This window comes from Eschrichtius robustus, chromosome 9 (assembly GCF_028021215.1).
Source record: "Eschrichtius robustus isolate mEscRob2 chromosome 9, mEscRob2.pri, whole genome shotgun sequence".
Taxonomy (NCBI): domain Eukaryota; kingdom Metazoa; phylum Chordata; class Mammalia; order Artiodactyla; family Eschrichtiidae; genus Eschrichtius; species Eschrichtius robustus.
Window position 1 is genome coordinate 110,116,568 of NC_090832.1, and position 12,203 is coordinate 110,128,770.

General features: G+C 32.0%; 1 protein-coding gene across 1 annotated transcript in view; it reads right to left on the reverse strand.

Annotated features, from left to right (window-relative positions):
- EYS (eyes shut homolog) overlaps window positions 1-12,203 on the reverse strand; it is a 1,820,808-nt gene that overhangs the window by 1,668,593 nt on the left and 140,012 nt on the right. Inside the window, exon 7 of the mRNA XM_068550856.1 lies at window positions 8,366-8,505. Coding sequence (XP_068406957.1) covers window positions 8,366-8,505 — 140 coding nt within the window. The remainder of the gene's footprint in view (window positions 1-8,365; window positions 8,506-12,203) is intronic.

Here is a 12,203-nt window from a genome sequence, read left to right on the forward strand (position 1 = left end):
TCTTTTCCTAGCTCTCAGAAGAGAATTCAAAACACAATAGAACTTTGATAACTTTAAAATAATTTTCCTCTGAATATTTCCATGTTTTCTTTATGGTTTTTTTTTTTTTTTTTTTTTGCCTTTTTTAACTCCATTAACTTATTTCCTATCAGTAGCAACACAATGAGGAATTTGGTTTTGCAGTGTGATCCTTTAATGACAAATTAATTATTTATAGAGATCTAGTCTCTGTTGGGTAAACATTAGATGAGAATCTGTTTTTCCATTTTTCTATTTGGAGCTCAAGTCAATTAAGAATTCTAAATCCACTAGGAAGGAGAACAGGTCTTTGACGTGGACAGATGAGTTTTTTTTTCAAATGCTATTTACTCTTAATCAATGACTAAAGTATTATAAGTGAATTTACATGTTTTTTCTATGTGTTTGTACTTCAGAAAATCCTTATCCCTCACTGAGTGCCTAATCATTCCTACATACAGAGTATATTTGCTGTAAAGTTTCTTAAATTAAAGGAAAATTGTTATAATTGGCTTACAAAGTTAAATAAGCTCTTACATATAAAACACCAGATATTAGCATTTAATGACACTATTTTATTATTCTCTCTCTCCGTATATATCTATGTGTACATTATATGTATGTATGTATATATGTAATATATGTTTATATACATCTGTACATACATATATATTCATATTATTAATTTTATTTTCTGAAATTTGTGATTGTGTTGCATTTTATCCTCAATTACTTTAATGTGTATTCTTATAAAAACGAGGATATACTCTTTCATTACTTCAGTAATATTATCAAAGTTAAGAAATTAACTTTGATTTTAATACTATATTTTATAACCAGTAAACTTTATTCAAATTTTGCCAATTCTTCTAATATACTATATAAAAATACAATACGTAAATTCTTCACTTTCAACACAACTAGCAAATACAACGCACTAAAACTTCAATCACTCATAAGTAACATATACATAAACACCAGTAATTAATGGTTGTGTTTTTTCTCCTTGTTTGTCTGTACTGTCTTGTAGAGATTGTATTGGAAAATTTGGATTTATATTTAAATTTTCCATTATCTCCTTCCATTATCCCATTTACCTTGGAAGTCCTCTTAGTTGATTTGCTTTAATTCTAAAAGCAATATAATTTAATTAGTCTTATTCTAAAATCTAATTCGGCTTGTGTTCTGTACACATACACACAATATGTCTTCTTGATTTCTTGGTATAAGTTTTTTTAATTTGTGAGGTATTAGTATTATTGTACTTTAGCATGCACAGTCCTGTTAAACAGTATGTGCAGTCTGCTTGTAGAGAGGAAATTATATGGGTTTTCAAATAAGTAGATGAGACACAGGCTGCACTGTCCAGTGTGGCCCCTCAGAAGATAGCCACTTTGTGTGGTTATCTGCTTCCTGTCACTCAGACTCTAACCCTGTGTCTGTTACTGCAGCTCTGACACTCACTGCCCCACCTGTAGCAGCTGCCCCATCTTTCCTGTTTGGTTGTTTTTCTTGTTTCCTGGTCTTGTCAAGAGTATACAGATCGATCCATTTGGCCCATGAAAACTGTGTAAAAGAGCAATGCTTCCCAGGTACTGGGTAAATACAGATATTTTGTTTGTTTGTTTGCATGTTTTCAATATAGTCTGGGATGATTCAATAAACACAAGGAAAAAAATTAGATATTACCAGCTAATCACACTCAGAGCTTAGAATCTGTGAGGCTTCATGTATGCTTAATTTTTGATTTCTACTGAAAAACACAAAAAACTGCATAATTTGCTATTTTATGCTGGAGAGAAAAATGTCATACACTAAAGAATCATTGTATTTTTAGTTATTAGAAATCTAGGTCACTAATACACAAAAAAATCATGACAAAACAATGTTTTAACAACAAAGAATAATAGTGCAGTATTCAGACTATGGCAAATTAGTATTTCCTATAATTATATGCCTTCCTTTTTGGTTTATTTTCAAAATAATTTATTACTAGGATTTAAGAAAAACTGAAAGAACCAAATGAATACGTGTCTAATGGGTTTTCCTTAAACTATGCACCAAAAACCACACTATCCTTTGTCTAAAAATTGTGATATGAACACTTAAATTGCATTTAAAGCTTTGTTAAATGCTTTCATCATATGCTGATGGTGGTGAACTCTTTACTGCAATTATATACTGTATCTAAAAACCATTAAGTAGTTGCTGGCACTAAGAAATATTCAACTTGATATTTCAGCGGAGTTTCTTATCTATTCATAGTCTAGTCTTCTACTAGAGTTTTAGTTTTCTATAATTAAATTTAGAGATAAGAAGAGATCTCTCAGAAAAACTTATAAGACAGTAAATTATATCAGTGGATACTTACTGAGTTGAATCAACCTTGCACATCTAAGGGAAATATTTTTTGGTTTTTCAATATAGTAAATCAAGGAATCTACTTAAAAGGAGTCCATTAACCCTCTGAAATTTTATGAAAAACAGTGTGCTTGTGTGTGCGTAAGCTATCGTGAGGGAACTATTTCCAGCTTTCATCAGATTTTCAATGAGCATTTTGAGCAAAAAAAGGTTGAGATCTACTCATGTATGCCTATGATTAGAGTAAAACCTATAACTACAAATATAAATTACCCTGGAAAACTCAGTGGTTATACATAATACTACATATAATAAAAGTTACATTAGCAATTATAATTATATTATGATATTTGTAATTAATAATTATATTATAATGAATTATTAACTTGTGTCATTGTACAAAATGCCATCATTAAAAAATACACAAAAATGGAATGATATTTTATTTTATTCTTAATATTAAAAATGTTTATTTGAGGCAGAAATGTAATAAAATTTTAAATCTAGGCTGTGGATGATCTTTCCTTTACAAGGAGAATAGAGGGAAAACAAAACTTCCAGAACTTCTTTTTCTGGAAATTCATTACTACTGATGCATATATATTACAGAATATTACTACAAAAAATTAACTTCTGCTGGATAGAAGCTACGTGTATAATATTTACAACATACTTTTGAAAAATGTTTTGCATATGCAAGTAAACAACTTTATTTAAATTTGCTATCATTTCATGGAATATCTTGTATGTTTCTATAAATTATTTTGTCATTTCCACATTATATTAGTAAAGTCACTCAGCAAAGGGATCTAATGGGGAGAAACTCTAAGGCCTAATATGTGACAAATATTTTACCATTTTTTGGCCCTTGGTAACTAAATAGATATGCAAAGAGAGTTCAGGGATAGGAGTGAGTGACTTTTCTTTATCATAATATGCAGAAACCTGGATTCTTAGAAAAGTATTAATCAAGTAAAAATTGCACTGGACAAAGTTAAACAGGCCATCTGTATATCTTCTTTGGAGAAATGTCTATTTAGGTCTTCTGCCCATTTTTGGATTGGGTTGTTTGTTTTTTTGTTATTGAGCTGCATGAGCTGCTTGTAAATCTTGGAGATTTATCCTTTGTCAGTTGCTTCATTTGCAAATATTTTCTCCCATTCTGAGGGTTCTCATTTGGTCTTGTTTATGGTTTCCTTTGTTGTGCAAAAACTTTTAAGTTTCATTAGGTCCCATTTGTTTATTTGTGTTTTTATTTCCATTTCTCTAGGAGCTGGGTCAGAAAGGATCTTGCTGCGATTTATATCATAGAGTGTTCTGCCTATGTTTTCCTCTAAGAGTTTGATAGTGTCTGCCCTTACACTTAGGTCTTTAATCCATTTTGAGTTTATGTTTGTACATGGTGTCAGGGAGTGTTCTAATTTCATACTTTTACATGTACCTGTCCAATTTTCCCAGCACCACTTATTGAAGAGACTGTCTTTTCTCCACTGTATATGCTTGCCTCCTTTATCAAAGATAAGGTGACCATATGTGCGTGGGTTTATCTCTGGGCTTTCTATCCTGTTCCATTGATCTATATTTCTGTTTTTGTGCCAGTACCAATCATTAGAGAAATGCAAATCAAAACTACAATGAGGTATCATCTCACACCGGTCAGAATGGCCATCATCAAAAAATCTACAAACAATAAATGCTGGAGAGGGTGTGGAGAAAAGAGAACACTCTTGCACTATTGGTGGAAATGTAAATTGATACAGCCACTCTGGATAACAGTATGGAGGTTCCTTAAAAAACTAAAAATAGAACTACCATACGACCCAGTAATCCCACTACTGGGCATATACCCTGAGAAAACCATAATTCGAAAAGAGTCATGTACCAAAATGTTCATTGCAGCTCTATTTACAATAGCCAGGACATGGAAGCAACCTAAGTGTCCATCATCGGATGAATGGATAAAGAAGATGTGGCACATATATACAATGGAATATTACTCAGCCATAAAAAGAAGTGAAATGGAGGTATTTGTAATGAGGTGGATGGAGTTAGAGTCTGTCATACAGAGTGAAGTAAGTCAGAAAGAGAAAAACAAATACAGTATGTTAACACATATATATGGCATCTAAGGAAAAAAAAAAAAAAACAAAACAAACAGTTCATGAAGCACCTAGTGGCAAGATGGGAATAAAGACACAGACCTACTAAAGAATGGACTTGAGGATATGGGGAGGGGGAGGGGTGAGATGTGACAGGGTGAGAGAGTGTCATGGACATTTATCCACTACCAAATGTAAAATAGATAGCTAGTGGGAAGCAGCCGCATAGCACAGGGAGATCAGCTCGGTGCTTTGTGACCACCTAGAGGGGTGGGATAGGGAGGGTGGGAGGGAGGGAGATGCAAGAGGGAAGAGATATGGGAACATATGTATATGTATAACTGATTCACTTTGTTTTAAAGCAGAAACTAACACAGCATTGTAAAGCAATTATACTTCAATGAAGATGTTAAAAAAAAAAAAAGTTAAACAGGCAAGAAAGACTTTATTCATGACCATTGCAATAGGAGAGAGATGGAACTCAACTCTGCTGAGACAATACACATGTGTGTTTTTAAGTTCTGGCATGAGCTAGTGGAACAGTACTGGAGAAAATTAGGTAAGAGACTGACCAACGAGATGTGTGGTGTACACTGAGTTATTCCTGAGTTTGCAAGTGGTTTGCTCTGTGAGTAGGATAGGCCTTCTGTGTTTGCTAATTGTGCCCTTAACAGAATTGTTTGGTGATCTTTTGGAGGGTCAACAGTGAACAAACACAACATTCTGCAAGGATCCAATTAAAATAACCTCATTATCAAAGCTCAGGACCCTAGACTGCAAACAGTACCCTGCTCTGAGACCACTGGATTTTCTTCTCTCCTACTATGACAGTAACATAAGTACATACAGGTACATTTTAGGAATTTTTTGATTATGTATTCCAATTGGATCTAAAGAGACGAAATCTCTCTCTGTCAACATCACTTCCTCTGGGGAATCTGTAAGAGTATGTTTAGGTCCTGTAACATCATCATCCAGATGACGTAAATGAGTGATGATTTCAGATGATCACATCAGTCTGCATTCCATGAACAGAATATTACTTGAGTCACTTTTCAAAGTCTTGTGAACACTTTTGTTGGCCCTGAGCTGGGACCAGCTTCTCTGGCAGGTTCTAGAGATGTGACACTGCACAGATGCCTGATAGGTTTTCTGGGGTCCTCCTGGTGTCTCTGGCCTTAACACAAACAATCCCCCCTTCCTGTTGTAAGTCATGGGAATCTCTCTAATTGTTATAATTTCTCAATGACAACCTGCAATTGCAATGACCACTCTGGGGGAATTTTGCCATGGACAACATTGTTCACTTGACAGATGCATTAGAACAAAAAGAGAAAAGGTCTCGGGAGCTGTGTCTCCCATGTCTAATAGAGAGATTACTGTTTAATGCACAAGAATGTGTCAGGTCTTAGTTGCAGCATGCAGGATCTTCATTGAGGCATGCAAGATCTTTAGTTGTGGTGTGGGCTCTTCATTGCAGCATGTGGACTTCTCTCTAGTTGTGGCATGTGGGTTCCAGGGCGCATGGGCTCTGTAGTTTGCGGCACGTGGGCTCTCTTGTTGAGGTGCGTGAGCTCAGTAGTTGTGGTGTGTGGGATTATTTGCCCCATGGAATGTGGGATTTTAGTTCCCTGACCAGGGATTGAACCCAGGCCCCCTGCATTGGAAGGTAGATTCTTTATCACTTGACCACCAGGGAAGTCCTGAAGATAGGTAACTTTTAACCATCATGATTGTATATCTCTCTGAAACTAGCTTTCCTTCACTTCTTCTTTTTTGCTGTTTCTTCCTTTTTTTTCCTTAGGAAAAATTTAAATTAATTGATCATAAATAATTTTCTATAATTATATGTACATTCTAGGACTATTGTTCACACAGTCAAAAATACAAGGAGAAGAAAATGTTTAACTGTGTTATATTTGTGTTTTCCCTTTGCCAAAAATTTAACAAAGCAGAAAAAGTGTACCTGTGTGTGCAGGTAATTTAATTAGTTTTTTAGATGAAAAGAGCACTAGGCCCATAGAGTTCTGACATGAACTCAGAAGTCTTGATTTTTTTAAATATGTGAACACAGAGGTTTATTTATATTAAAAAAAAAATCTTATGTAATTTCCCAATAACTAAAAGACTCCTCAGGCAAATTAGAACAATTTAATTTAACTTTTTAAAAAAGTGGTCTATTATTGTTTCCTCAGATTGTTTATAATTATAAAAATATGAAGTTGACATAATTGAAATTGTATTTATTTTTTGAAATTTTAATAATGAATATAATTTAAACTGTTAAATCTAATTCATTTTCACTGACTCTACCACTCTGATGTACTGGAGTGTTTTATTGATGATACTGCAAATTATAAGAACTTAACACGATATTGTAAATTGCAATTTCCAAATCTTTGGAAGACCTTACACTGATACTAAATTGAATTAATAAATTATCTTTGGATACCTTAATAATTTTTAAGTAAGAAAAATAAACAAATATTGATCTCTAAATAGAGTTTTAAATTACCGTGTTTCTTATAGAATGGAAATTAAAATGTGCACGTCATTAAGTGATGTATATTTATGTGTATATAGGTATATTTATGTTTATTTTGCCTAACAAAAAAGTTGATAAAGTGATATAAAATGTGTTCTCATGAAAAAATAAAATAGCTAAAAGTTATTGGATTGCTCTCTCTGTGTTTTCTATTAAGTCTAAAAAAGCAAACGTTAATTACTTTATTTAAAGTTGGTAATTATTTTAAAAGAATACAGAGAAATAGAAATATGTATATAAGATAATATGTGATTTGCTTGTTTCCTAAAACAGTTACTTAATTATTTAAATTAATATAATATATATTGTTTTTTAATATGCTGATAAATTCAAATGTTTCTTAAAGAAAAAAACTTAAATCATCTATGTGCATAGTTGTGTATCTGTACTTAGCTAAATACATATGTGAAAAAGTATATTAAGCTTAATACATATGTTCATGAATTTTAAAAACATAATGAAAGATATATTTGAGAGCATACGTGAAATTAAAAGTTCTGAAGAATTTGAAGTCTGTTTGCCTGTATTTGTAATGCCTCTCTAGATGGTTGTATTTTATGTACAAAAAGATTTGCATTATTTTTTATAAAGTTGGCTCAATATTAATGTATTCATGCATAATGAAAAGAGCTTACAAATCTTTATTGAAAATTTTGTATGAACGATACACCAAACAGAAAATTAAAATTTGTTTTTTGTTTCTATAAAATGACCAAATTAGGTTGTGTCCAGACAAGAGAGGTTACAAATATTAGGTTAACTCTCTAAACTTTTTGGAAAACTCCTTAATCATTTTGACAAGTTCCTTATCTACTTAAAATTAAAATTCTAAAATTTTTGTTTCTTGTTGTGTTCTTTGGAAATATCTATTTTGTACACGGTAGAGGTAAGATGGGGAAAAAGAGGGCCATTCTTTGTATCTTTGCCTTAGGTCCCACAGTTGTTAGTGGTAAGACTGACCAGAGACTAGAAATCTTCCAGAGATTTAACTACATTCCAAAGACAAAGGTAGTTCTTTACGATCTTTAAACAAAAAAGTGGCATTATCACATCTGTGTTTGACTGGCTTTAAATCAGTCTGTAAGTTATAACATAAATAGAAGACAGAAGACTAGGAATAAAGTGATTCTTAAAACTCTTTACTACCTCTCTATATTATAAATATAAGAAGTAAAAATATTTCCAAGTACATTGTTGAGAATTTGTTTATGAAGTTATATTTAAGCTATGGACATCTCGAACATTGAATTTGCAATCTTCACATTTCTAGCATTTTTCAAATTATATCAGACAATTATGAGTTAAAGAGGCAATAAGAAGCTACTACAGAAATGTACCTCACCTTCCTTGTTCCTTCACGTAGGAACCAACACACGTGGCCAAGGTCTTCGGATCGGTTCAGACTGACAGCACCTTCCGTCCAGCTGCAAGCGAGAAAGAAGTAGCCACCAGTAACCACTTCACGATTTTCACCTTCAGATCCTTACAAACAAAGAGATGAAACATTAAATAACCTTTCACACACTTGAATTCACACTGAATTATTAAAGGCAGTTGTCATATTACTTGATAAATGCAATTTGACAACACCTACACAAAATAAGCTTCTACGTTTGTAGAATATTAGATTTGAAAGAGACCTAAAGCAGAATAAGGCCCAACCCTCTCATTTAAAAAATGGACTAAGAAATACAGCAACAGAATAAGACACAGTTTTCAGGCCATACATTTTAAAAAACAATCAAATGCCAAATAAACTTCCAATTAATATTTATAAAAATAATGTAATAATGATAAACAATACATTTTACACAAAAAATATTTGCTCTTTATCTATTGTAGTTGTATAGGGAACAATTTCAAAAGAAATTTGTAAAAATTCCTTAAAATATTTATAATAGAAAAATGGTCAGTACCTCATCCTAGGTTCCTGACGAGAAGGAAGAAAGTCAGGGAATGTGAGTGTGTGTGTGTGTATATGTAGGTATAGACATATGTAAACACATTTATACATATACATATATAATGCAGCTACTTCATGCTCTGATGTTAAATATAATATCTGTGACACAATAAAGAATGAAATTGCTAAAAAGCAAAATAATGTGACATATAAAAGCAGACACACAGATAACCCAGGCTTAGGATTATACTAAGACTGTACAATATCTGTCGTAAATGTGTTGAAATTTCTATAGGAAAAGATGAATATAACTGGTAAACAGATAGGGAATTATGGAATGAGAGATTTGGAAACTGTGAAAAAAAGCAAAAACCCAAATGGAAATACTAGAATTGTGGGGAGAAAGGAGTTAATTTAGTCGAACTGAGCACTTCTTATCTTTCGTTAGTTGATGTAACATTTCCAGGTAATGAAAGAACATGGGGGGCCTGATACAATCTCCTTGTGCATGTAACTAAACCTCCTATAAAGGGGACTATAATATTTCTTAGGGAGATAGTATTTATCCACAAAACCCTCTAGCTGATATCTCTATTTTAGAATTGTTTGTAATTTACAAACCTACGATTCGTGAGACATGACTTCTTGCAAAATATCATCTAAATTATGCAAAGTACAGCTGAATTATAAATAGAGAGGGTTCCCAAGCTGAAATCTCCCTGCTGTGTGAAGACCTCATTTAGAAATCTCACCTGTCACTCTGGGAAAAAAAGGAAGAAACCATGCAGAATGTTTCAAACTATTTTCAGCCTTACCAGTGTAACTTGACTGCTTGTATTCTTAAGATTATAAAATATTATTACTATATTAGTAATAAAATAATCAATGGATAGGATTATCAGCAGATCAGGCACAAGAAAGAGAAGTAAATTCATGATGTCAATAAAAATCATATCTTCAGCGTGCTGAGAGAAAATAACTATAATATGGTTATTTCAGCCTGGTACAATGAATTCGTTTATTTTCTGAAGGAAATAGTATTACGTTTAACTGTCTATTCAATACTTGGGAGAACTTGGATATAAGACCCTATTTTTTGAGTATTCTTCATTGTGAAAAGATTTTTTTTAAACTATTTTATTCAATTACTTTAGAGCTTGTAGGATTATTCAGATTTTATACTTATTATTGAATCAGTTTACCAACTAGTATTTTTCTAGGAATGCATCTATTTCATGTAAATTGTCCAATTTACAAAGTTTTCCATAATGATATATCTGATTAAACATTTGGATTTAACTGAGATATTTTTGCCTCCTCCTCCCCAGACTTCTAAAAGGAGGTAACAAAATAAATTAATTAATTAATAAAATAAAACAAAACTTTAATGCAGTAAGAGAGCTAGAGGGGAGAAAACAAATTTTGAGAAGCTGAAAAGATGGTGGAGGCATGGGGACTAAATTAGCAGAATGGGAACAGAAAAAACATAAAAGTCTAATTAGAAGACATGTTTATGAAAAACAAAGTCATTTACCTAGACAATCTTGAGATTCTCAGAACTTAAAGACATCCGAGAATGTGGTACTGAGGTGGGTTCTGGAAACAGCGAGATTAGTAACACAGCTTCTCTACCAAATCACAAATTCGGATATTATACTGACTCTTCACTCACCTCCCCCAGGCCCACAAATAAATAATTTTCAAGGTTTATTCTTTGGAGAAAGGGAATCTTTTTAAGTCTTCGCCTCTAAATAGAGTCACCTGAAGTTGGCAGAAAGACTCCAAGTGAGAAAGAACAAAACATCGTTCAACTTACAGAAAATTGAGGTACTGAATGGAACAGAAGAAAATTAAAACAAATCAAAGCTCTAATAGTCTTATAGACATAAGAAAATTATTTTATTTATATAAAACAACAGAATATCATGAAAACGTACAATTTAGACAACTGAAAATTCTCTAGACAATTACAAATATAATAAAACAAAAATTCAACACTAGTTTTGAGATATTTAAATGGGAATAGAGTAGAAAATAAACAAAATAAAATAATGGAAAATAAATAAGAGATTATGAGAAAATGAAAGAATCAATTTAGGAGATGCAATATCAAAATTTTGGACTTAGGGGTACAGAAAAATAGAAAAAAAATTCTTAGTGACATAATACAGAGACTACCTAAAAATTGAAAGACATGCTTCCAAATAAGAGGGTTTATCAAGAGATATGAACAAGATATGAACAAGAATACAATCATGGGAATGTAAATTAGTGCAGCCACTATGAAAAACAGTATGGAGTTTCCTCAAAGAAAATCAAAAATAGAATTACCATATGATCTAGCAATTCTACTTCTGGGTTTTTATTCAAAGGAAACAAAAACACTAACTCAGAAAGATATCTGCACCCCATGTTCACTGCAGCATTATTTACAACAGCCAAGACATGGAAGCTACCTAAGTGTCCATCAGTGGATGAATGGATAAAGAAGGTGTGGCAGATATATATATATATATATATATATATATATATACACACACACACACACATATATGTATATATACATATATATATAAATAAAATGGGATTCTGTATATATATATATATATATATATATAAATATATAAAAATATTGTTCAGCCATAAAAAAATGGAATCTTGCCATTTGCAACAACATGAATGGACCTCAAGGGCATTATGCTAAGTAAAATAGGTCAGACAGAGAAAGACAAATACAGTATAATCTCACTTATATGTGGAATCTAAAAGAAAAAAATCTAAAAAAAAAAAAAATAAAGAATCCAGATTGGTGATTGCCAGAAATGGGGGGTGGAGGATGGGTGAAATGGGGCATAGTGGTCAAAAGGTACAAATTTCCAGCTGTAAAATAAGTAAGTCCTGGGGATGTAATGTACATGGTTACTATAATTTATGGTACTGTACTGTACATTTGAAAATTGTTAAGAGAGTAAATCTTAAAATATCTCATCACAAGAAAAAAATGTAACTATGTTTCGTGATGTTAACTAAACTTTCTGTGGTGATCATTTCACAATATATACAAATATAGAACCATTATGTTGTACACCTGAAACAAATATAATATTTCAATGATATTTCATTTTTTTAAGAAGAAAATAATCCTCAGAAGTTTCAATATAGTGAAATTTCAGTACACCGAGACAAAGAACATAAAAAAAAGGCTTCAAGAAAGAGGATCCCAAGTAGAATATAAAGAATCAAAAGGTAGCCTATTACATATACAATTCTACATTAT